The sequence below is a fragment of the Acomys minous genome (genome assembly GCF_964271855.1).
Source record: "Acomys minous genome assembly, chromosome: 10".
Lineage (NCBI taxonomy): Eukaryota > Metazoa > Chordata > Mammalia > Rodentia > Muridae > Acomys > Acomys minous.
In genome coordinates, this window is record NC_140491.1 from 35,622,466 (window position 1) to 35,649,171 (window position 26,706).

The window sequence follows — 26,706 nt, forward strand, 5'->3', positions numbered from 1 at the left end:
ATCTCTTTGAGTTCGTGCCCAGCCTGGTCCACAGAGCGAGTTCTAGGACAGCCAGGGCTGTTACACAGAGAAACCTTGTCTTGGAAAACAAAACTTGGAAAGAATGAACTAACCAAAGCAAGAAAGCCGAGCAAGCCATGGAGGGGAGGGAGGAGCAAACCAGGAAGCAGCATTCTTCCAAGCTCTTTGCTTCAGCCCCTGCATCCAGGTTGCTCCCCTCCTGTGCTGTGGAAGTGGAAGCTGAAATACACCCTTTCCTACCCAAGTTGCTTTCGGTCATGATGTTTGTCACAGCAACAGAAAACAAACTAGAGCAATGTGCAAGGCCCGTTTCCAGGGCCACACACAATTTCACTGGTGTATCCATCACTGTAGCACTAGGGCACAAGTTGGCATCTCCAGTTATAAGCTAATTAACAACTGAAGTCCTAGCGCAGAACATATAAAGAAGCAGGTGAGAAAACAGCACAGAAAGTACCTTCGGGGCACAGTCAGTCAGTGGCAGAATCAGGATGCGAACCCGACCACTTTGCTACCGGGGTTAGTGGCCTTTACTACCTTATGCTGCTGCTCTCACGTACAATGATCTCACTAGTTCGGTTTGTTTGTTTGTTTTCCCCCAAGACAGGGTTTCTCAGTTACACAGAGCCCTGGCTGTCCTGGTCTGTCTTTGCAGATCAGACTAGCCTCAAACTCAGAGCAATCCATCTGCCTTTGCCTCCCAGTGCTGGGATTAAAGGCATGTGCTACCACACCCACCCAGTCCTGATCTTACTAGTTTTAACTCACAGACACAAACTTCATTTTCAAGGTCTTAGAGAACGGCCACGTACTCACCATCCCCACCACAAACCAGTGACAGCACAAGTAACGGATTCACTTCGCAGGTATTCCATCATATCTATGTTTAACAGCATCTTCAGCTAGTGCTGTACTTCACAGAGAAATTATTTTATTTTGCAGTGCTACGGACTGATCTCCAGGCCTTTTGCATGCTAGGTACATAGTCTAGTACTGATGTGTGTACACACACACACACACACACACACACACACACACACACACACCAGCCCAAAGATAAAATTGCAAAAAACCAAACCAAAACAGAACAAAAACACCCCACCAGAATAACTTACCGTTGAAACAGAGGTTTCAGATTCTAGAACAATTCAGAATTAGTTCACTGCCTTTCTTTCCATAGGTCCTGTCTAGGCTGTACCCACAGAGAGAGGCACCTCAGGACTGCTGGGGAGCAGGGCCCTGGGCCTTTTCACTTCTCCCCACTATGGGGCAGCTCCTTTAAGGCAGAATACAAAGGTTTGTCTTCTTACCTGACCTTACAGACAATTTTCCAAAACCCAGTGTGTGGAACCAATTCTTCTCTGCCATTTACGGGAATTGCAGCCACAGCAGCTGCTAAGGGGAGGATGTGGAAAAGCGGAAGTGCAGGAAAGGCCACACTTACATCACATCTCTGGCAATTCTTTCAACGATTTCTGTTTCCTATGCCAACGATGTGTCTGTCTGTCAGTGGTGACACAATGAAGGAGGGACAAAAAGCCCGAGAGTCCCTGAAGTCCCTTACCGTGAGTCATCATGGGGTATCCTAACGAAGACAACTGCACAGATAAACATAAAACTACAAGAGAGGCTTCAGAGGAAGGCTCTCAGATGGGGAACTGACCAGCAGGGTGAGGGATGCCGATGTCCCTGAGCCATTCAGGGCAAAGTCTCAACTGCAGCAGAGGCTAATCAGGCAAAGAGACGAAGAGGTGGCATTCCAGGCCCTGTGCACAGAACAATACAAGCCTTGTCAGCCGAAGAGGGTGAGACTCCAGCGGAGAGCAGGGGGCTCTGGACACAGGCCACTGTGGGCGAGGGTAGAGTATGGAATGTGCAGGGTTGTTTTTTTTTTTTTTTTTTTTTGGTTTGTTTGTTTGTTTTCCCAGCACTGGAGCCTCGTGCACGATAGGCAAACACTCTACCCCTGAGCTGCATCCTCGGCCCCATTTTTATTTGTTTGTTTGTTTGTTTGTTTATTTTGAGACAGGGTTTCTCTGTATAGCCTTGGCTGTCCTGGACTCACTTTGTAGACCAGGCTGGCCTCGAACTCACAGAGATCCACCTTCCTCTGCCTCCCCTGTGCTGGGATTAAGGCTGTGAGCCTCAGCCCAGGAATTTTACTTCTAATTATGTATGTGGGCATGTATGTGTGAGTAAGATGCCTGAGGGGGACAGAGATGTCAGGTCCCCTGGGACTGGAGCTGCAGGCAGTTGGGAGCTTCTTGACATGGGTGCTGGAAGTCACACTCAGGTCCTCCGCAAGAGCAGTCTTAACTGCAGAGGCACCTCTCCCCCTCAGATGTCTCCTATGTCACGCACCCCAGCTGCTCTTGAGCAAATTCGTGGCTGAGGAGGTGAGAGAGCAGAGGGGAGGCTGACAGCTGGGCAGGCGAGAAGTGATGATGGCGTGGAACAGGCGGGGAGAATTAGAACCGGAATGAAGTGAACACGCTTATAAGCACTGTACGCTAGAGAGAAAACTGAGAGGCTCAGAAGCCGAGAGCATGTCCAGCTTTTTCAGAAGGCACAAACTCAGTTCCCAGCGCCTTCAACTCCAACTACAAAGCAACCATCACCTTTTTCTAGCCTGAGGGCATCCCACACATGTGGTACCTAACACAGAGATAAAAATAATAAAGATAAACCTTGAGAAAGCACAGGGTTGGACACCTTTAATCCCAGCACTTGGGAGGCAGGGGCCAACCTGGTCTACAGAGTGAGTTCCAGGATAGCCAGTGCTACACAAAAAAAACCCCTGTCTTGAAAAAACAAAACGAAACCCATAAAAAAACAATAATAAACCCTACTAACCAAATCTTAAGGAGGAGGAGGAGGAGGAGGAGGAGGAGAAACCTTAAAAAGCCAGATAAATAAAACCTGACAGGCTGGGTAATGAAAGCTGAGGCGAAAAGGACGCTCCATTTGTGACACAGGTGGGTGGTGGAAGTCTATCATCAGCGAGTTAGGTTAAAGTGGGTGCGGGGCCAATTTAAGGGGGACTGTGGTAAGTCCCAGCTGAGTCGAATGTGTCTTGGAAGACATCTGAACAACATATCCAAGTGGGCAATGATGTTGTTTGCCTGTGAGTTCCAGTCAGTGGCTGAGGCACAGTAACTGCTTGAACAAGGAGTCTGAAAACAGCCTGGGCAACACTGTGAGACCCCGTTTGAAAATGCAAGAACAGTGGGGCATGGTGGTGCACACCGTTAGTCCCAGCACTCAGGAGGCCGAGGCAGGCAGGATCACTATGAGTTTGAGGGCAGCCCGGTCTACAAAGCGAGTCCAGGACATCCATGGCTATACAGAGAAAGAGAAACCTTATCTCAAAAAAACAAAAAGAAAGAAAGAAAGAAGAAGAAGGGCTGGAGAGATGGCTCAGAGGTTAAGAGCACTGACTGCTCTTCCAGAGGTCCTGAGTTCAATTCCCAGCAACCACATGGTGGCTCACAACCATCTATAATGAGATCTGGCGCCCTCTTCTGGAGTGTGGGTGTACATGCAGGCAGAACACTGTATACATAATGATAAATAAACCTTAAAAAAAGAAAAAGAAAGAAAACACAAGAACAACAGAACTGATGTGTCAGGTATCTAGAAGGATTCACTAGACTAGAGCTCAGGAGCTTCTGGAGCCTGGGGCAGGAGGAGCTGACTTCAGGGTCAGCATGTGTTGGACAGCGGAAGGCAGAGTGTTCATGAAGGTGTTCAGGGAGAAAACACCCAGGCCTGAGAGGAAAAGGAAACTGCAATTACCAGAGAGGCCATGGGGGAAACAGGAGCATGTGGAATGTCATGGAAGCCAAGAAGCCAAAAGTGACGAGGCTGAGTGTGATGGTTTAGGCTGATAATCCGAGGGCCCAGAAGCTGAGGATTGTGCGTGAGGTTGTGGATAGTCTGGATGATGCAGCTAGTTCTAAGCCAGTTTCAGAGACAGGCTCGCACACACACCGAGGATGACAGACAAATGCTAGCCAGGGCCATACACAGGGCCAAAGTAAGAGGAACTTTGCGTGTACAACCAATTTTATCCTTGTGGGGACCAGCGCCTGAGCGTAAACCAGGAAGCCAGAGAGGGTTAGCAGCTCCAGGTCAGGTGAGTATTGAGGGAAGCTGAGATCTAAGTCCAGCCAGCTGGACTCCAAACAGACTCATGTTTCCCAGTTGTCCAGGTGCACGGATTCACTTTTCTCTGCCATTGGCAGGACCACCTCCTCCACCACCACTACGACCACCATTAACTGAGCAACCCTTAACGAAAAAGCCACTGCATAGTTTCTCAATTTCTGGAATATTAACATAACCTTACATGAGTCAAGTCTAAACATGAGATCCGTTTTTGCTTCATGCCACCCTTCTACATACAGCCTAAAGGCAATTGTACGAAATATTCTCAGTGTGTCTGTCCCGTGAGGCTATTTACTTCACACTATATTGGTTCTAGAACTTTCAAGATGCTTTCTATTATTTTTTATTTTTGAGCAGGGCTCTCATTACATAGTCCTGGCTGGATTAGAACTGAATGTGCAAGTCAGGCTGGCTTCTGCCTCCCAGATGCCAGGACTGAAGGCAGGGGCCACCATCATGGACCACAGAGCTGTCTTATTCATTACCCTATTGGTTTTCACAATCCCTCCAGACAGTGGTAACTTTTAAATTTTCTTTTAATGTAACCCAGACCGGCTTCACACTCTCAAACTCTCCTGCCTCTGCCTCCTGAATGCTGGGCTCTAGGCCAGCCCTACTGTGTGCCTGGGTCAGGTTATTTCCTCAGACTTCACAGATAGGAAACAAGGCTCAGGGGCATTAAGGAGCTAGACCACAGCTGACTCCTGGGAGTCCCAGTGGGAAAAATGGTCCTTTTGGGAACCAGGGAGACCTAAATTCAAATGTCAGCTGTCAGCTACAAAGAGGGTGGGGTGGGGGCACAGGAAGATCAGACATCCATTCATCCTTAGCTACTGAGAAAGCTCTGGGCCTGCTGGGTGTGGTGCTGCATGCCTTTAATCTCAGCACTCTGGGGGCAGAGGAAGACCAGTCTGCGAGTTCAAGGCTAGCCTGGGCTACACATAATGAATTTCAGGCTAGCCAGGGCGACATTGTGAGACCCTCAAAAAATAAAATAAAATAAAAAGTTTCAGGCCAACCTGAGCATTATAATCAGCTTATCTAAAAAAAAAAAAAAAAAAAAAAGTGGGATGGATATGTACAATGTGCTTAGTATGAATGAGGTCCTGAGCTAGGCATGTAAGCGCACACACACACACACACACACACACACACACACACACACACACACACATACACACACACAGAGTTAGCTGTATGACCATAGACAGCGTTCCCTCCAGGCCTTTCTGTTTTAGTGTAAAGTAGAAGGTGATCATGAAGGTTGAATCAGATGAGCAAATCCTCCCAAGTGTCAATTCTGTCCCTCTGTCCCTCTCCACGTCTGCCTGTACAGTGGCTGCCCGGCTTCTCACTTCATGAAGAGCACACTGATGGTCATATGCTGCCACGTCGGGAGTCTCAAGGGGGAAGAGGAAGGCCTAGGTGTCTGTCCTTCCTTCCTTCCTGTCAGGCAAGCCCTAGCCAGCTCCAGTGACCTGTTTGTGGTTTCCTCAGAGATAAACTGGATAAACAATCTCTTTCCTGAGACGTCACAGGCAGTCAAAGCCAGGGCCAGCACTAGCAGTGGCCAGCAGAGGGCGGAGTAGCTCCAGCCTGCCTCCAGGAGCCCAAGGCACAGGGTTGACTGCAGTCTTGCACTGGGGAGAGCAAGAAGACTTCAAGGTTATCTGACACTAGCTGTGTGTGGCTCACATTACAGAAGCTGGTGTGAGGTTAAATGACACGCCCATAGCTCAGGAGTGTCAAGGCTCACCACAGCAGGAGCCTGGGTTCAGATCCCAGGCAGGCATCTAGCTTGCCCCACAACTGTAGTTGGCAACGCTCACCTCTCCAGCTTTATTGTTAATTGCATCTGTGCAATTGTTTATTTTGAGACAGGGTCTCACATGGTAGCCACAAATTCACGATCCTAACTGCCTCAGTGCTCAGATCACAGGCAGAAGGTACCACACCTGACTTGGTTCTGGTGTTTGCTTCTGAGACAAGGTCTTACTGTATAGGCTAAGCTGGCCTCAAGCTCAGTCTCCGAGGCAGCCTCTCAAGTGTTGGAATTATAGGTGTGAATGAACGCTCCTGGCTGAGTTGTCTTTTTTTTTTTTTTTTTTAATTTTTTGAGTTGTCTATTTTTAAAGCAGGTAACACAACTAACTCATTTACTGAGTTGTCTTCAAGATTAAATAGGAGAATGCAGGTAAAATGCTAAGGACAAGGTAACATGGAGTTAATTTATGGTTCCTAGAACTGTAAGTAGGAAACACACCCAGATGGGGACAATTCATACGGCTTGGCACTTCAGAAAGTGCCCGTTGCCAGTCAATTGTTGTGCTACGGGTTCTGATTGTCTGTATGCCATTCCTGCACCTACCCTCCTAACTCACAAGGCGAGCAGACACAGAGTGCTTCCTGATGGCATGACCACAGTCTTCCACTGGCATTGGCCCAGAGCACAGGCATCGTCAAACACTTCTTACAAGGTACAGATCAGTCTGTGCTTGTCATCCTGAGAAAGGAGGCCAGCCGTTTCCAGGGCCCTAGGAGTGGTACATTCCCTTTGTTCATGCAGCTAGGAACCGGACCTAACAATAGCAATTCAGTTCAGGGCCGTGAAAGCCGGCCAGGCTCGGCTTCTCCTTCTCCTAGGACCCTGCTCCAAAGGCATCTGAGGAGGCTGAGTCACCAGAAAGCTGAGAGCTCTGTTGAGGTGCGGTGATGCATCCAGGCAGCCAGCGACTCCAGAGGGCTTGGATGGGAGGCTCTCAAACTTGAGGCCAGAGAAGCTCATAGATCAGCCTGGACAACATGGTCTCAAGATAAAACCCTAAAGGGAACGGAGCCGTAGCACAGTGGCAGAACACCTCGCCCAGTAAGTAAGGCCATACAAGCCTGTGATCCCAAAGTTAAGGAGACGGAGACAGGAAGGATTTTGAGGCCAAGCCTGGGTTACGCTGCAAGACTCCGCCTCAAAACTGTAGAAAGGCCTAGAGATGCAGCTTGGTTGGGAGAATGGCTCCACAGCACAGGGGAAAGCCTGGTGCCATCAGCACAGCATAAGCTAGGCATGGCGGTACACACCTGTAGTCCCAGTACCCAGGTGGGGGCAAAGAGGACCAAAAGTTCAACATCCTCAGCTAAATGCACTACAGGTTCAAGGCTAGCCTGGGATGTGAGATAGGTCTTAAAAAGAGGGGGAGGGCTAGGCATGGTGGAGCACGCTTTTAATCCCAGCATTCAGGAGGCAGAGGCAGGCGTATTGATGTGAGTTCGAGGCTAGCCTGCTCTACAAAGCAAATCCAGGACAGCCAAGGCTACACAGAGAAACACTGTCTCAAAAAACTAAAAAACAAAAACAAAACCCCAAAAAACTAGCACCACAACAACAAAAGAGTTGGGGCGGAGATAGACAGGTGGGCTGGCTGGGCCACCATTCAGAGTTCCACGCCACTAACTTCAGCTGGGAACACCATGTGCTCTACTTCCTCTCTTGGCCCCAGGAGGGGCCCAGGCCAGGAGCTTCAGAGAGAACAGCTCCAGATTTAGACTCAATGGCGCTGTTCAAGGGAAGAGCAGGCCAGAGGCACTCACAGTTGAAATGGGACCCATGGGAAGGAGGGGAAAGGAACAGGGCTGGCCGGCCATGTGTCTGGTAGATCAGAAGAATCCTGGCCAAGTGCCCGACGCCCCGAGCTACTTCCAGGAGGGAGGCCTGCCTGCTGGCCGTCACTAACAGGCCCAGGTTCCAGTCTCAAGCTGTCCTGGGCTCCTGAGCACCTTGGGGGTTGGTTCTCAGAGGTAGAACTACAGATGTCACTTTAGATCGGGGCAGAACATAGCTGAGGGGGGAGGGGGAGTTTGGACCAAATCCCAGCAAACTGTTCATTCAAAACCCAACCTCACCCAGTGAACACAAAGGTGTGGGGAGGTGGGGGGGGGGGAATATCTGCTTCCGTTCCTTTAACTGTAGCCCAGCTGGGAAGAGCAGGGCTGGAAGGAAGTGATGAGGAATGAACTTCTGAACAGACCAAGGGAGGGTCCTGCCTCCAGCTAGCCTGTACCAGACACTCTAAACTTCACCGGGGCTGTGGGAGGGGCTGGGTGAAAAGCCCGTAAGAGACCATCAGGCCCCTTTGCTCCACATCCCCCTTAGCCCAGGTTGCCCCTGAGGTCAAACAAACAGCCCTTCCCAGCCCTGAAGAGCCTTTTCTGACTTGGACAAAAGTAAAACTGGATCCCTAAGGCAAATGAGCTCACTCTGTGGGAGGTCGCCATGTCATCCCGTTTCTACCATGAGAAAGTTCATGAGGTGAGAGATGGCCTTCAGGAGAGCTGACCACACAGCTATCTCCAAAGCAAAGCCATCAGCAGCAGGAGCAGACATTTTACCCCACCCCCACCACATCCCTCCAAAGACATGAGCTTTGATTAAATTGCACCTGAGTAATTCAAAGACGCCCTCCAGAAACTCCATGACTGAGGACTCACGAAAGTGCAAGCAGAGAAGTGAATGTATTCCTGAAGGTGTGTAGAGACGCACGCTTGCCACATAACAGGAAGCCACAGATACTAGTCATCAGGGTGGTTTTATGGGCAAATTATCTGCTGAGTACTTTCGAGTATCACATTTAATCGATTACTCCCAACAAAGCTGTGAGGTGAGCAATACTCTCATCCTTGTTTTCTATAAGGGCAGGGAAGTCACCTAATGCAGCATAATACCTTGAAAGGCTCTGTAGCTCACACCCTTATGCTATTGATCATCTGTATGCTAACACAATTTACTTTCCTTTTTTTTTTTTTTTTAAGGCAGGATATTGTACCTCCAACTCAGAATCCTCCATCTGAGAGCTGGAATGACAGCTATGCCACGCCACCCATATATTTCCCTTCACGACCTCACAAACATCTGATCAAAACTGCAAAGGGTTCAGGATCTCAGTTTGAAGACTGGCTCTTGTCACTGTCACCCGCTGCCCCAGCCTTCTAACCCTCAGTGTGAAGGGCCCCGCTCCAACAGGCGGTCTTTCCTAGCCATCAGAAGTAACCAGGACTAGCCAGGTGTGGTGGCGCATGCCTTTAGTCTGGGCTACAGAGTGAGTTTCAGGACAGCCAGGGCTACACAGAGAAACCTTGTCTCAACCCACCACCACCACTACACACACACACACACACACACACACACACACACACACACACACACACACGGGCTAGCTTGTTCTACCCTGCCCTGCTGATCTGAACAGGAAAAAATGACATGAATAGGAATGTAAGCAGGAACAAATGTGTGTGTCAGGTGCCAGGGCAAGGCTGGCCTTGGTTATAAAATGAAAGGACTAGCCTAGGGTTTTACCTCCAGGGCTCTTAAGCTCTCATAATTGCTGCTGCTACTCTATGTAAAACAGCACAGAAACAGCAAAATCCACTTCCCCAGGAGCAGAGGGAGGAGAATCCAAGGCAATCAGTAACACACACGGACACGGACACACATGGACACACACACATGGACACACGGGGGGGGGGGGGGGGGTTTCTAAAAGGACAGAAAACTGGTCCCTCTCCAGCTTTCAGCGGCCACATTTCCCCAGGCCAACTCCCACCTTGAACCTGGAGGGTGGAGAGAGGCCAGTGCTTAAAGCCCAACTAAATTAATTGACAGCTGCTTTGTATGGAGAGCTGCGTGGAAGCAAAACCCCGCAAGAAACGGTCTCTGTCTGCATCCATCTCCTTCTCAGGACGTGAGTATAAGATGAGGTAACACATGCCCACCCAACTCTACGCAGACAGATTCCACCAATGGGGAGTGACTGTGGGTTAGAACCGTGGCGTACAAAGATGAGCTCCTGCCCTTGAGAGGAGACAGTGTGTGGTGGGTGCCTACTGCACACTGCACACCGGGACCCCTATGAGCATTTCCACTTCCTGATAACTGAGCCCCAGAAAGCAGGCTTTAAAGCCTGTAACTTAAAAAAAAAACCACACACACATCTGTTTGTTTGTTTGTTTGGTGTGTGTGTGTGTGTCTGTGTACAGGTACGCAAGCCATGGCATGGATGAACAGGACAGAGGACAGCTGCCTGGAGTTGGCTCTCTCCTACCACCACGAGGACCCAAGGATGGAACTCAGATAACCAGGCTTGGCAGCAAGGCCTTCTCACCCAGCCCTGAAACTGTAATTAGTAAGAACCTGAGTTGCTTCTCAGCTGGGTGGTAGTGGTGGTGGTGGTGGCGGCGGCGGCGGCGGTGCACACCTTTGATCCCAACACTCAGGAGGCAGACACAGCTGGATCTGAGTTTGAGGCCAGCCTGGTCTACATAGCAAGTTCCAGGGTACACAGAGAAACCCTGTCTCGAAAAACAAACAAACAAACAAACAAACAAACAATAAAAGGAAACTGAGCTATCTCTCAAAAATAATATGGAAGCAATAATGAAGTCAGTCATAAAACAGAGGATCATGGGTGGTTCCCGTGGGTTGAGATGATCCTGCCAGCCACCCTACACGCCATAAGGTACCTTCTTAGCCAGAGCTGCCGTTATGGGGAAAGCCTTCTACCTGGCCTGTTTCTACACCCTAAAGTGGGGGTGTTGAAGAAACTCTAGAAGAGCTCCTCCCACCCCCCAGCTCTTCTTCCAGCTGCACTTGACTCACTCTGGTTCCGGCACTTTAATCCAGCATGGGGGTGGGGGATGGGGGGGGATGGGGGGTGCAGCCTTGGCACATGCCTCTCCCTGTCCCTAAGGCCCCACCAAGACTAAGATTCTCTAGCCAGAAGCTTGTTTTCTGTGCTTTTCAGAACATGAGAACAGTGCAGGGGCTACAGTACACTGATAAAGAAAGAAGAGGCCCTTACCGGAAGCAGGAGCTGTGCCAGGCCTCGGTGGCCGTCTTGTACAGCCTCTGGCTCAGGGGAACATGGTTGCTGCAGCCCCGGCACCTCCAGGCTTCTTCGCCTGAAACAAAAGCGAGCCAGTCAGAGTTCCTAAGTGACAGGAAGCAAGAAACAGGATTTCAGTCGTGTGGAATAAGGCCGAGTTAACAGACACTCCCACTGAAGGGATTAGGCCCCGGTCATGTTCAGTTGCCCTGTCTACAAGCTCTCTGGTAAACACTTGGCAAGCCTCAGCCCAGCATCTCTCCAGGGAAGGGAACCCCTGCTTCAAAAGTTGTCTCAATTTAAAAAAGAAAAATGGTCCTGACTGGGCCAGTGAGATGGATCAGCTGGTAAAAGCACTGCCACCAAACCTGATGACCTGAGTCCAGTCCCTGGGACCCACACGGGGCGGGGAGAACCTACTCCTGCTAGCTGTCCTCCATCACGCACACGGGCCTCAGTGAGACATTAACTATTAGTCTGAGCCGGGCATGGTGGCGCACGCCTTTAGTCCCAGCACTCGGGAGGCTGAGGCAGGCAGATTGATGTGACTTGGAGGCCAGCCTTGTCCAGGACAGCCAAGGCTACACAGAGAAACCCTGTCTCAGAAAAAAAAAAAATTAGTCTTTACTGTCAAACACTGTAAAACTTTTTTTTTTGGGGGGGCGGGCATGGTGGTATTTTGAGACAGGGTTTCTCTGTGTAGCCCTGGCTGACCTAGACCAGGCTGGCCTCAAACTCAGAGGTCCACCTGCCTCTGCCTCCCAGGTACTGGGACCAAAGGTGTATGCCACTGTGCCGGCCAAACACTGTACAACTTTTATGACAAGGGATTCTGATCTGTTTTTATCTACCCCACCTTGGAAACCCTGTATGCAAGTGTTTCAGTCCCCCGCCTAGTAAGAGTCTGGTTTATACTGGAACTACTCTGCATTCTTGGAACCTAAGGGATTTGCCTGGCCAGCTCCTTCGCTGCAATTCATTTAAACCTAGTCAGCCCCCAGCCCACGGGTAAAAGACACTGTGAGCACATGTGTTAGAATAAAAATCAAGTGAGCTGCCCATCCCTCCCATGTGGGCAGAGCCCCTTTCTCCTCATGGTGGTCTCTCCTGAGAGCCTGGAGACATTCTAACATGTGCACACACAATAAATGAAAATGTAATTTAAAGTAACTGACTGTTTCTTCCCCTCCCTGCCCCCCCCCCCCCCCCCCCCCGGCCCAATCTCTCCCTCCCTTTTCTTCCTTCAAGACAAGGTTCTCTAAGTAGCCTTGGCTGACCAGGAACTCAATAGCTAGACTAGGTTAGCCTACAACTCCCAGCGATCTATCTGCCCCTGACTCCTGGGTGCTGGGATTAAATGTGTGTGCCAGCACACAGGGAGGGCCCTGTAGGCTAAGGTTATTGTGTAATTCAAATGCTGATTTCTGTGCCATCCCCTACCCCCACAATGCCCCGTATCTGGTTGCAATCCTTGTTCTGAGAATCTCAACATTGTGTAAACACTGCTCCCCAATTGTCCCCTGATACTGCCAATCACTGAGCAGGGGAGAGAATGGGGCTGAACCTCCTGCCAGCCAGCGGAGGAGGAGTTAGAGGAGCAAGTAGGAGAGATGTCCAGGAGCGACCAGAAGAGAGCTCAGCAAGGAAAGCTAAGAAGTGCAAGTGTCTCTGGGATTAAAGGCTTGAGCCACCACACCCGGTCCCTATTCCTTTTTTTCTTTTCTTTTTTTTTTTTTTTTAAAGATTTATTTATTATTATGTATACAGTGCTCTGCTTGCATGTACACCTGCAGCCAGAGGAAGGCACCAGATCTCATTGTAGATGGTTGTGAGCCACCATGTGGTTGCTGGGAATTGAACTCAGGACCTCTGGAAGAGCAGTCAGTGCTCTTAACCGCTGAGCCATCTCTCTATTCCTTTTTTTTTTAGCTAAGACAAACCCAGCCTTCCGGGCAGGTGTCCTCGGCTTTGGAGCACAGGCAGAAGGACTGTGAGTCTAGGGGGTCAGCCGGGCCGCACAGGGATCGGGGCTCAGCAGCAACTCAGACTTCTAAACTGGGACTGGCAAGAGGGCTCAGCGGGTAAAGGCGCTTGCCACCAGGTTGGTGGCCCGGGTTTGACCCCTGTGACTCACATGGTGACTTCTTTAAGCTGACCTCCAGCCTCCACACTCTAGGCAGGGCACCATGGCTCATGTGACCCCCTCCACATACAAATAAATGTGAAGAGTAAAACAAAAACAACCCTCCCCCAACTGAAAACCTAAGTCTACTAACTAACAGGCAACAGAACCCATTACTTTTTCTAGAACTTTTAGCCTTTGTTGGTTTTTTTTTTTTTTTGGATTTTTGTTTGTTTGTTTGTTTGTTTGTTTTGTTTTGAGACAGGGTTTCTCTGTGTAGCCTTGACTGTCCTGGATTCACTTTGTAGACCAGGCTGGCCTTGAACTCACTGTGATCCACCTGCCTCTGCTTCTCAAGTGTTAGGATCACAGGTGTGTTCCACCACGCCCAGTTTAGCTTTTACTTTTACCAGTAGAAGTGAGAAGGGTCTCCCTCCATCCCTCCCTCCCTCCCTCCTCTGACTGTCCCCAGCTAGCACCCGGAGACCCCCCGTCTGGCTTACACAAGCTATTGTCTTTTACTCTGTCTCACATTTCCCATCATCTGGTTGAGGAGCTTGCTTATCCATTCAACCAACATGACGAAACAAGACTGGTCCTCTCCACACAAAGATGCAGGACAGCCGGGCGGTGGTGACACACGCCTTTAATCCCAGCACTTGGGAGGCAGAGGCAGGCGGATCACTGTGAGTTCGAGGCCAGCCTGGTCTACAAAGCGAGTCCAGGACAGCCAAGGCTACACAGAGAGACCCTGTCTTGAAAAACAAAACAAAAAACAAAAACAAAGATGCAGCATGGAGCTGACGGTTCCATCATCTTTGCTGCCTACAGAGCAAGTCCACTGGGAAAGACGCCCTCTCCCACACTGACTTTGCTTCAGAGGCAGAGCTAGCTTGGTTTGGTTGCAGAAGAATGAACATTTAATGAATGTTTCCTGTCTCCTATATGCCAAGAAGTATAACCGGTTTCACAGATCCAATTGCGTTTCATTCTCAGATAATCTTGCACACTTTCCATGGGCGGATTGAAGACTGATGATGAGGGCTGTGCGCATGCACGTTTGTGGGCATGCGTGCGTATGAGTGACAAACTGCATGTTTAAACAGAGATCTGGCCTCTACTCTGTCTATTCGACCATGTTAATACTGTTCCTTCAAGCAAGGGGCAGAAAAGTCTCCTTAGAGAAACAGAGCCTTGAGCCTCAGCTCACCTTGAAAGCTTCGGAAGGTTTCCCGGGCTGTGGGGCTAAGAGCAATACAGGTTGGTTTATGGCCCTCCAAAACAGAGAAAACCCGAACAAAACACAGTGCCCTTGGTATGGCTCAAAAGCCAACTTCTTGAAATAAAATAGGCAGCTGAAATCAAGCCATGGTACCTAACTCAGCCCTAGAAACAGGGGCGAGGTTGTTACAAGACTCCCTTGTACACTCTGGATGCAGCTTTGTTTTCTCTGGGTAACTCCAGACAGCCACGGGGGCCATGAATAGACAAAGCGAGGCTCCAGGGACATAAAGCCGGCTCAGCAGTACGGGGGCAGCCAGTGTATCCGCTGTCGTCTTTGTACCCCAGACGAGAGTTAAGTGAGCTGTCGGAATTTCAAGCTGCCTCCTCTCCACTACTTCCTCAGTGTTGGGACACGAAAATGCCCTTCAGTCGTTTCCCTTTCTTTTGCTGTGGTCCTGGGGTTGTTGACGCCAGGGCCTTGTGCACAGTAAGGAGACACTCCGCTGCTGATCTACCAGCCCTCCTCTTTTTAGGCAGAATCTTACTACACTGTCCAAACTGGTCTCCAACTCACTCTGCAGCACAAGCGGGCCTTGAACTTGCCCGTCCACCTGCCCCGCGCTCACCGGTAGCCAGGCGTACAGGCCTGCGCCACCAGATTAGTTCTTCAGCCATTCTTCCAGATCTGAAGATCTCTTTTTTGTTGTTGTTGTTGTTGGGTTTTTTGTTTTGTTTTGTTTTTTTGGTTTTTCGAGACAGGGTTTCTCTGTGTAGCCTTGGCTGTCCTGGACTCCCTTTGTAGACCAGGCTGGCCTCGAACTCACAGCGATCCGCCTGCCTCTGCCTCCCAAGTGCTGGGATTAAAGACGTGCGCCACCACGTCCGGCTTCTGAAGATCTCTTTTTCCCCTCCTTCTTAAAAAAAAAAAAAGTTCCAGACCAGCCTGGTCTACAAGAGTCTTCAGGACAGCCAGCGCTACACAGAGAAACCCTGCCTCAAAAAAACCAAAAACCAAAACCAAAATTAATTTTGTTTGTTTGTTTGAGATGGGATCTCTTTATGTAGCCTGGAACTTGATATGTAGACCAAGCTGGCCTAAAACTCACAGAGATCTTTCTCTATCTGCCTCCTGAATACTAGGATTAAAGGAGTACACTAAAATAGTGTTTTATTTATTAAAAATCATTTTAATATTTATTATTGTATGTATGTGTGTACGATGTATGTGCATGCGTGTTTACATGTGTCGGAACAGTAGCACTCAAGTGTACATACGCTGTCACTCTTCAAAATTACAATGCAAAAAGTTTGGCCGTACACATTTAAACTAGGACCAGGCCAGGTTAGGCATTGAGCAAGATAATGGATCAGAGAGAGAGAGAGAGAAAGAGACAGACAGACAGACAGACACAGAGACAGAATCAAACCCAGGGTCTCCTGAATGCTAGGGAAGTTTTCTATGACTAGGACTAATACACTCCTGCTCCAATGAGAAGAACTTAAGATAGACTCTGTGTGTGTGTGTGTGTGTGTGTGTGTGTGTGTGCGTGCGCGTGTGTGATATGTGTGCACTTGTGTGTGTGTGAAGGGCAGGAGACAATATGTGTGTGCACAGTATGTATATGAAGGTCAGAGGACAGCTTCTGGGGTTAGTCCTGTCCTTCTACTGTGGGTTCCAGGTATCAAAATGCCAAGGCGTGTGGCGAGCCACGGCTCAGGGAATCTCTTAGTGAAATGCCTACTGCCCAACACCCACACTAGGCAGCTCACAAGCACCTGCAACTCCAGCTCCAGGGCATCGGACACTTTCCTCTAGCCTCCGTGCCCACCCCCAAATAATCTGTAAGAAAGAAAACCTCTTAGGGTTAGTTCACTGTCCACCTCACTGCCCAACAAATCTCATTATTTTGAAGCCACGCCTTGTTTTTGAAACAAGACTTTTTTTCCCCTCGACTCATACAGTTTAGACCAGCCTCTAATATATTATGTAACTGATGGTGGCTTTGAACTCCTCCTCCTCCTCCTACCTCTCACAGCCCACACAGCCTTTCTTGTTTTTATCTTATACCCCAAGAAAAAGAGGGTCTAGCCTGACTACCTACTTACTGAGCAATCCAACACGCTGGCTCTGAACAAATGATGTCAGAGCACCGAGACTTCCTCCTGTGCTGCCTTAGTTTCTCTGTTTCAACACGTGAGTGACATTAGGCCAGCGCCCGCTCAGTGTAAAGCGGGGTCCCCTTCCGCCTCCCTCCACAGACACAGCTCTGCCCTGTGACCTGGTCCTTCCATGGCTTGACCCTTCCGGCAGCCTTGTGTCCAACAGCTGCTGGCTCACCCATGCTCCAACGCCAGCTCTGTTCCAGGTCACACTTCCTAGCGTCTACAGGGAAAAGGCCGGGCTGTGTGAGGCGGCCCAGCGTTCTAGATCCCTGTCTTCCTTGTATGAAGATACATTCTCTGAGCTATTGCCGTGCTCCTACCCCCTGGCACTGACTCCTTCCTATTGTCATTTAAATAACCGAGTCTTTCCTAGCAGAAACAACTGCCATTCCAGCTGCGCCTCTCACCCATATCTACAAAGGACGCTGTGTACACCTCCTGGCACTCGGTTCCTCATTTCCCGTTACTTCGCACCCCACTGCGATCCACCTTCCACCCGTCAGTTCTCTGAAATGGCCTCACCAAGTGACCACTTATTGCTAAACTCAATGGCTCCCCTTCGGGCCATTATTTGAGCACACATTTAGCGCGTGCCAGCTACGCCTCCAGTCCTTAAGCAGCACGATTGTGTTTATAACTGGGGCAGGGACATGGAGGCGGTGTGAATTCAGAAGTGGGAACACAGGAGCAGGCAAAGGAGGGTTCCTGGAAGAAGCCATTTCCAAACTGAGCTCTGAGGAAAGGGACATCAGAGATGGGAGGTGGGAGACACAAAAACTTACACACGATCAAAGTTGGCTGCTGGGGACTTTAAAGGACTAGGGGAGCAACCAAGCCTAGGTGTTGATGTTTACAGTCCTTCAGTAAACATTTATTTAAAGACTGAATGAGGAACTGGGCGTGGTAGCCCAGCACTCTGGAGGTAGAGGCAGGCAGATGGCTGTGAGTTCGAGGCCAGCCTGGTCTACAAAGCGGGTCTAGGACAACCAAGGCTACACAGAGAAACCCTGTCTCGAAAAACCAATAAATAAATAAATAAAGTGGACAGGATTGAGTGAGAGAGAGAGAGAGTGTGTGTGTGTTTGTGTGTGTGTCTCGAGTGTGCTTACAATGTTGTAGCCTATAACCTTTACCTGAGGCAAGAAGGTTAGAAGTCCAAGGTCATTCTTAACTACAAATGGACTTATGACCCCCACCTGGAATACTGAGTTCAAGTCTCAAAATGGGGGAAGCTTTCACAAGGTGACCCCAAAGAACCTGGACGCCTCATTGCTCATTACAAGGGAGCTCTAGTGCAGAGTGGGACGTTCTGAATTCCTGCCCCGTGCTCACACCCTCGCATCCCACTGCTCATACCCTAAGCTCCTGTCTCTGTTCAGCACACCTTTTCCATCTTTTCATTTAATCAAATGTCTTTCTTGATGTCCCCAAAGGCGTGGATGGTGTCGTTTTGTTTGCTTGTGTCCGTCCTTTAATTATAGCTCATTGCGTACAATCCTGTCCCCTTGAGTCCCTTATCCCCAGCTCTAAGGGGCAAATGTTGCATATTTATTTATTTATTGATTGATTGATTGATTGATTGATTGATTTTTCAAGACAGGGTTTCTCTGTTTAGCCCTGGCTACCCTGGACTCGCTTCATAGACCAGGTTGGCCTCAATCTCACAGCGATTCATCTGCCTCTGCCTCCTGAGTACTGAAATGTTGCATCTTTTTTTTCTTTAAAGATTTATTTATTTATTGTATATGAGTGCTTTTTCTGCAGAAGAGGGCATCAGATCACATCATAGGTGGTTGTGAGCCACCACGTGGTTGCTGAGAATTGAACTCAGGACCTCTGGAAGAGCAGGCCGTGCTCTTAACCACTGAGCCATCTCTCCAGTCCCGAAATGCTGCATCTTGATCCTCTTTCTTCCAGGGTCTGGCACAAAACAGACAATATTCCAGCAGCAAATCCAACTGGAGGGCTGGCTCTAGCTGCCACCGATACAACCATCAAAGCGGGACTCCAAAGGTCAGCGGGATGACTGTCTCTGAGCAGATCTCTGGCTCAGGGGACAGATACCTCCTATGCATGAACCAGACCTCGGTTGCTATTGCTGATTCACACCGCCGGGGATGGGGATAGCTCAGCAGGTAAAGAGCACATGCTGTGCATGCCTACATGTGTGAAAAACTAGGACTACTCTGGTGAGAAGGGAAGCCCGTGCATCGCAGCCACAGAAACAAGAGACCCTGCTCAAAACAACACTCTGATCCCACACACTGCACTGTGGCACTAAAGAACCTGCATATTCACACACACACACACACACACACACACACACATTATGTGTATATATATTGCTCTTCCATTAGATAGTATTAGTATTTAAACAACTATATACACCCAGGATGCTTACCTGTGTGTGTCCCCCGCCCGCCATTCCTCACTGCACAGAACTCTCTCGGCCTCTTTAGCTCCCTTAAAATCCTACAAATCAACAATCCTGATTCTCTCACAACCTCTATTTCAGGAAAAGTAAGAGAATGTAAGAGTGTGAAGTCTTCGGAGTCTTATAAAGCCCAAAGGAAGAGCACTCTCAAGGCCAGTCTGCCTAGGAAACTCTTCCACCTTGTCAGGCTGCTCGCTCTCTACAGCGTCTACTGCTTAGACCTGCTTGCATCAGTAACAGCAGCCGGTCAGAGTCTAAAAAGGAGCTTGGCTAAGTAAACATGTGCAGGTGCCTCAAACAGTGGGCCCTTACCAGGATGTAATAAATATAACCATAACCTCATTGTCCTGGATTTATTGCCCTTCCTCTTTTTAAATGTTATTTGGACCTTAGAGGAAGTTCTTTCTGTTTCTCGTCATATCTATTATGTGTACGGATATTCTGTCTGCACAGATGTCTGTGCACCACCGCTGTGCAGTGTCCATGGGGGCCAGATGAGAGTTAGCTCCCTGGAACTGGAGCCATGGACAGCCGAGAGGCACCATGTAGCTGAACTTGGGTCCTACAGAAGGGCGGGTTGTGCTCTAGCTGAGCTCTCTCTCCAGGCCCTTTATTGCCCCTTTAAAGACAGGAACTGGGGGCAGAAGTGATGGCTCAGTAGTTAACAGCACTGGCTCCTGCTCCAGAGGTCCTGGGTTCAATTCCCAGCACCAGGGGGATCTAATGCCTTCTTCTAGCTCTTGTAGGCATCAGGCACACACGGTACACATGCACTTGCAGACAAAACATGAACACATAAAATACATTTGAGAGAGAGAGGTAACAAATAATGGGGCTCATTCCTGGGGTAGCTAATTCTCCATTTCCCAGCAGTCATTAGTTGTTTTTAGCTTCTTTTTTCTTTTAATATATTTTATTAATTTATTCATATTACATCTCAATTGTTATCCCATCCCTTGTATTCTCCCATTCCTCCCTCCCTCCTATTTCCCCCTTACTCCCCTCCCCTATGACTGTGACTGAGGGGGACCTCCTCCCCCTGTATCATAGGGTATCAAGTCTCTTCTTGGTAGAGAGAGCTTTAATACGTAGCCCAGAGTGTCCTAAGTCCTAGTTGGCCTTCAAAGAGATCCACCTTCTTCCTGCCTCCTCCTGAAAATGCCACCAAACCCAGCGAGTTTGCTGCTTTTAAGAAGTGATTAGGCAGATGGGCAGTGGTGGTACAGGACTCTGATCCCAGCACTGGGAGGCAGAGGCAGGCGGATCTCTGTGAGTTCAAGGCCAGCCTGGTCTACAGAGTGAGTTCCAGGGCAGCCAGGGCTACACAGAGAAATCCTGTCTCAAAGAAAACAGAAAAACAAAGCAACAAAAAAGGAGAGATTACGTAGCAAATGGATTATTAAAAGTGTTCTCTCGTTCAGGACTTTTTCAATCTTGCTATAAAATATTTTTGCTTTTTGTTTGTTTTTCAAGACAAGGTGGGGTTATAGGCATGTGCCGCTGTGACTGGCTTCTCTTTCCCAACTTAATCCCAACTCATACAATCTGTGACTCCGGCAGAGTGGCCACCAGGACAACAGGATGGTGAGGTTGGAGGGACTTCATTTTCTTACTTATATAGGGTTTTGCTACGTTGCCTAGGTCAGCCTAGAACCCACAATCCCCTGCTCCAGCCCCTCATGTAGCTGGAAATACAGGCGCACGCCATGACAGGCTTAGAGAAACGTGGGGGCCCCAGCCCAGAGCCACTGCTTAGCCTTGGCTGGAATCTGGTCTAAACTGGGTCTCTCCAGATTGGACCTCAGGAGACCCCGATGCCTGAACAGACATGTACAAAGCCAAACCTTTCGTTGAAAGAAACAAAACAAAACACAAACAACAGGGAAGGTGGGGGCTGGGGGGAGGACAAAAGCCTTGAATCATCTCATGTTCCACCTGACAATGAGAACCAGGAACAAAACGCAGCTGATCCAGGGCAGCTTGAAACAAGTACAGAACCTCAGGACCCTTTGGGCAGGGGCAAGTCAGGTGCATAAATCCCACTTGGTCAGGAGAGAAGCGGGGCGGGGCAGCCAAAGGGAAAAGGTCACATTTCAACAAGCCTAGGAGCGCTGACCAACATCTGACACTCTGCCCACACTGCAAGCATCTCCCTCCCGGGAGTGTCACACCAAAGGGAGGGCCTGCGTCCCCCTAGACCTGAGGCTCCTTTCTGTACAAGCAAGGCCCTCACGATTCCTTCCAGCTCAGAGAGCTTGTGAAACGAAACCTGGCGTCTCACACCCGGGTGAGCGCACGGAAGGGTTGGCTCTGCTGCTGTCCCCTTCTTTCTCTTGTTAGTCATTTGTGAGGGTCAGGAATAAGAGCTGAGGGCTGGCCAGGCGCTGGTGGCGCACGCTTTTAATCCTAGCACTCAGGAGGCAAAGGCAGGCCTACAAGAGAAACTCTGTTTGAAATGCCAAAATAAATAAATAAATAAATAATAAAAAAAATAAAAAGAACTGAGGGCTGGAGAGATGGCTCATGGTTCAAACACTTGCAGCTCTTCCAGAGGACCTGAGTTCAGTTCCCAGTACCCCCAGGTGGCTCACTTGCCTGTAACTCCAACTCCAAGGGATCCAACAACTTTTGGTCTCCACAGGCACCCATAATGCATATGGCATACACATACACATGAAATATTTGCTTAATTTTTCTCTTTCTTTCTTTCTTTTTTTTTTTTGAAACAGGGTTTCTATGTGTAGCCCTGGCTGTCCTGAAACTCGCTCTGTAGACCAGGCTGGCCTCGAACTCACAGAGATCTTCTTGCCTCTGCCTCCTGAAAGCTCAGATGAAAGGTGTGCACCATCACTGCCCAGCTCACATGGGTTTAAAAAAAAGATTTATTTACTTTATATTGATGAGTGTTTTGCCTGCATGCATGTATATGTGCACCACCTATGTTTTTTTTATATTTAATTTTAATTTATGTGTGTTGGTGTGAAGGTGTCAGATCTTGGAGTTAAAGACAATTGTGAGCTGCCATTTGGGTGCTGGGAATTGAACCCGGGTCCTTTCAAAGAGCAGACAGTGCTCTTAACCACTGAGCCATCTCTCCAGCCCCCGTCTATGTCTTTAATGCCCATAAAGGTCAGAAGAGGTTTTTGGCTTCCCTGGCACTGGAGTTACTGATGAGTGTAAGCCATTACCGAGGTGCTAGGAATCAAATCTGGGTCCTCCGGAAGGGCAACAAGTGCTCCTAACCACTGAGCCATCTCTCTAGTACCATTTAAATTAAAAGGAATAAGGGCCTGCAAGATGGCTAAGCTGAAAAAGGTGCTTGCTGCTAAGCCCGAGTACCTGAGGTAGACCCCTACATAGTAAAAGACAGAACTGACTCCCATTAGTTGTCCTCTGACCTCTGACCTCCACACACTCCACACCTGTGTCATGGCACAGGCACTGTCACTACCACCACCCCCCCCCCATCAAAAACATTAAAAATTAATGTGATTTAAATAGGGCTGGAGAGATGGCTCAGTAGTAGTAGGTCTGATTCCCAGCACCCATGCAGTGGCTCACAACTTCCTGTAACTCTGGTTCCAAGGGTTCTGACGCTCTCTTCTGGCTGCTACAAGTGGTGCACCCCATATATGCAACAAATAAAAAATTTTAAGCTAAACAAAAAAACTGGATTTGAAAGCCTGGCTCTATTACTGCCTCTGTGTCCTTGAACAAGATTATTTACCCTCTTTGAGACCTAATTTTTATGTACTCATTTGCTTGATACAAGGTCTCATGGAGCCCAGGCTACGTGGCCAGGTTGGTCTTGAACAACTGCTTCTCCTACCTCCACCTCCCAGAGGCTGGGATGATATGTGTATCACCATATTAGCTTCTCTCCTCATTTAAAAAAACAAACAAACAGAACATATTTTTATTTCATATGTAGGAGTATTTGCTTAGATGTACGTAAATGCCACATGTGCGCCTAGTGCCTGCAGGAGCCAGAAGAGGGTGTTGGATACCCTCGAGCTGAAGTTACAAAGGGCTGTGGGCTGCGTCAGAGTGCTGGGAACAGAACCTGCGTCCTCTACAGCAAGTGCTCTGAATGACTGACTGAGCCGGCCCTCAGGCCCCTTTGCTGATTTTTGTTTTGTTTTTCAAGACAGTCACACTACGTAGCCCTGGCTGTCCTGGGACTCACTGTAGTAGACCACGTTGGCTTCAAATCCAGCCTGCCACCGGGCAGTGGTGGCACGTGTCTTTAATCCCAGCACTCAGGAGGCAGAGGCAGGTGGATCTTTGTGAGTTCGAGGCCAGCCTGGTCTACAAAGTGAGTGCAGGACAGTCAAGGCTATACAGAGAAACCCTGTCTCAAAAAATAAAAAACAAAACAAAACAAACAAAACAAAAATATAAACAAATTCAGCCTGCCTCTACCTCCCAAGAGCTGGGATTAAAGTTGTGCACCACCACACCTGCACCTCCCCCAACCTTCACTCATTTTTAAGGAGGCTAAAGTTACCACCTTACAGGATTAACTAGAAGATTAAAACAAGTTAATGGGTGTGAATACCTCCTGGGTACCTGGCCCCAAACTGGCCCCGTTTGTGTTCCTTCCCTTCCTTCCTGCAAGGGACAAAGTTTGAGCTGGGTAGACTAGCTTCCAAAATCCAAAGAGAACACAGCTTCAAAACAAATCCTGCAAATTTAGCCTATGCGCCCACGTGCAAGGCACAGGCCAGGCTGAAAACAAGTAAGGACTCGGCGAGTACTCACTGGGCGAAGGACAGGACATGCAGAATGTAAATCAGAGACAAGTCAGGTTCTGGGGCCAGGGAGAGCCTCACATACTGCAGAGCAGAGCGGACAGGAGGTTCCTGCGGCTGTCAGGTTCCTATTTCATTCCCTGTGAGTAAGCGTTTTTTCTTATCTGGGGAGGCCTGCAACAGACCTCCTAACAGAGCTCCCCAGTTACTCAACTTGCGATTTCTCATTCGGCCCTTCTCCACCCGCTGCCAACGACAAAAATCACTTTAAGTCCTCGCCATGTGCCACACAGTGTCCTAAGCCTTCGTCAAGTGGGAATTAGCCAGCTACAAAGCGCTCTGGACCGACATTATCAGACTCCAGACCCTGTGATGCTGGCCGTATTTTAGACTTTCTTTTCTTTCTTTCTTTCTTTCTTTCTTTCTTTTTTTTTTTAGAGACAGGGTTTCTCTGCGTAGCTCTGGCTGTCCTGGAACTCACTCCGTAGACTAGGCTGACCTCGAACTCACAGAGCTCTGCATGCCAATGCCTCCAGAGTGCTGGGATTAAAGATGTGTGTCACCATGGCTGGCTTAGACTTTCTTTTCTGATCCAGTGAATTAGAGGAGGAAAGACCTCATCAAATAGAATCCCACGGTAAAGGACAAGGAATGCTCTAGGGAGCCTGGTGATGCACGCGCTAGCTGACAGCAGGTGTAAATAGCGAAGGATCCTTCTTGTTGCTTTATAACATCAAGTGTAAGCGAGAAGAGACTTGTGACTGCTGCGGTCCTTCCCTTGTGTGCCCCACAAACACCAGGCCCTTCCAGGTCTCCCTGACCAGAACATGCGGAACACCACCACGCACATGAAGGGTCAAATACAGCACCCTAAGCACGATGGGTTTTCAGTGAACTTAGGTATCTTGTGGCTGTCTCAGATCCTATCCCTGGTGCCTTCGCTCCACACCCAGGGCCACCCAAGTCACCTTGCCCTGCCTTTGTCACGAGGCACTCGGTACCGGTCAGTGCTGCCACTATCACCTCACGTCAAGGCCCACTGTACCTACCTGAGGATTGGTATCCTGTGCCCATAAGACTTCTATTACTCTAAACCTAGAGTGTCTGCTGTGGATTGGAAGACTGCACAGTTCTTATCCTGGCACTAAATGCTTTATAGCAGTGGTTCTCAACCTGTGGGTCACAGCCCCTTTGGGGGTTGTATGTTGTCATCAACAGTAACAAAGCTACAGTTATAAAGCAGCAATGAAAGTAATTTTATGGGGGCTCGAGAGATGGCTCAGAGGTTAAAGGCGCTGACTGCTCTTCCAGAGGTCCTGAGTTCAATTCCCAGCAACCACATGGTGGCTCACAACCATCTATAATGAGATGTGATGCCCTCTTCTGGCCTGCAGGCAGAGCACTGTATATGTAATAAATAAATCTCTTTAAAAAAAATAAAGTAATTTTATGTGGGACTGGAGAGATGGCTCAGCACTGTCTGCAGCCTGGCACGTGCCTTTAATCCCAGCACTGGGCGAGGGGGGGGGATGGCAGAGGCAGGTGGATCTCTGTGAGTTTGAGGTCACCCTGGTCTACAAAGAGAGTTCTAGGACAGCCAGGGCTGTTGTTACACAGAGACCTGTGTCAACCCTGACTCAAACCCCCACCCCAAGAAAAGCACTATTTGCTCTTCCAGAGGACCCACATTCAATTCCCAGCACCCACATGGCAGCTCACAACTGTCTGTAACCTCAAGATCTGACACTGTCACACAGACAAAGATACAGACAAAATACCAATGTACATTAAAAAAAATCAATTAAAAAGAAAAAAAATTATGGTTGGGGGTCACCACAACATGAGGGACTGTACTGAAGGGTCCCAGCACCAGGAAGGGGGAGAATTGCTGCTCTACAGCGCACCAAGCCCAACCTCCCGCTTCACGGCCTCCTCAGCTCCCGCTCCTTGCCCGTCCACACACAGCAGTGGACCTCTCCTGCCGAAGACTGGAGCTCACTGACCTGTTCGCCCTACTGTGGCTCTTCTCTTTCCTCTCACATTAAGAACACAACATAAAAACTACAGGCTCTCAAAGTTTGCCTTCTTCAAGAAGTATTCCCTGGGACTAAAAGCAAAGCTCAGTGGGAACACTGGTACTTGGCATTTGTGATCAGTTCCCAGCGTGCGTGCACACACACACACACCATTCTCTCTCTCTCTCTCTCTCTCTCTCTCTCTCTTTCCCCAGCCCCTCCCCCTCCCTGCCCAAGGGTGGAAGCCACTGAGTACCCCGCAGTTTTTAATTTTCCACTGTCTGGAGCACATTTGCCGACCACCCTCTGCCTCTTATCTTTCTCTTCAAAGCATCAGTCCTGATGATGTTCACACTATTCACTGTCTCTCTTTCGATCGGAAACACTCTCCAGGAAGGAAGAGGTTTACCCTACTCTGTTCCCTGCTTTAGAAATCAGGCTAACATGGGAATGCAATCTTTGCCATTTTACTGTGTTGGGAAGGCTGTGCAACAACTCATCTTGATTTTCTTTTGTTCTTTTCTTTCTTTCTTTTTTTTGTTTTTTTGTTTTTTGTTTTTCGAGACAATGTTTATCTCTGCAGCCTTGGCTGTCCTAGACTCGAGTTGTAAACCAGGCTGGCCTCGAACTCACACTGATCCGCCTGCCTCTGCCTCCCAAGTGCTGGGATTACAGGCGTGAGCCATCACCTTGTCCGGCTTAGCACTAGGCTTTTCAGTGTGTGCCTGTATGTGGATTCTTATATGAATCCAGGGATCAGACCCAGGTCCTGATGCTTGCAGCACTCACTCCACCAACTGAGCTACCCGTCAGCCACTCCACAGGGATTGTCTAAGGGCCTGGACGTGCCGGGCTCCAACACCCTGGCCTCCGACATTAGTCCTGGCTCTGACCCTGGACAGACCTGCTTTCCCGCTGGAGCCTCAGTTTCTTCAGA

At 49.1% G+C, this 26,706-nt stretch overlaps 1 protein-coding gene across 1 annotated transcript in view; it reads right to left on the bottom strand.

Moving 5' to 3' along the window:
• The window catches only part of LIMK2 (LIM domain kinase 2), a 74,528-nt gene that overhangs the window by 45,059 nt on the left and 2,763 nt on the right, over nt 1-26,706 (bottom strand). Inside the window, exon 2 of the mRNA XM_084799274.1 lies at nt 11,037-11,136. Within this exon, the coding sequence (XP_084655400.1) occupies nt 11,037-11,136 (100 nt within the window). The remainder of the gene's footprint in view (nt 1-11,036; nt 11,137-26,706) is intronic.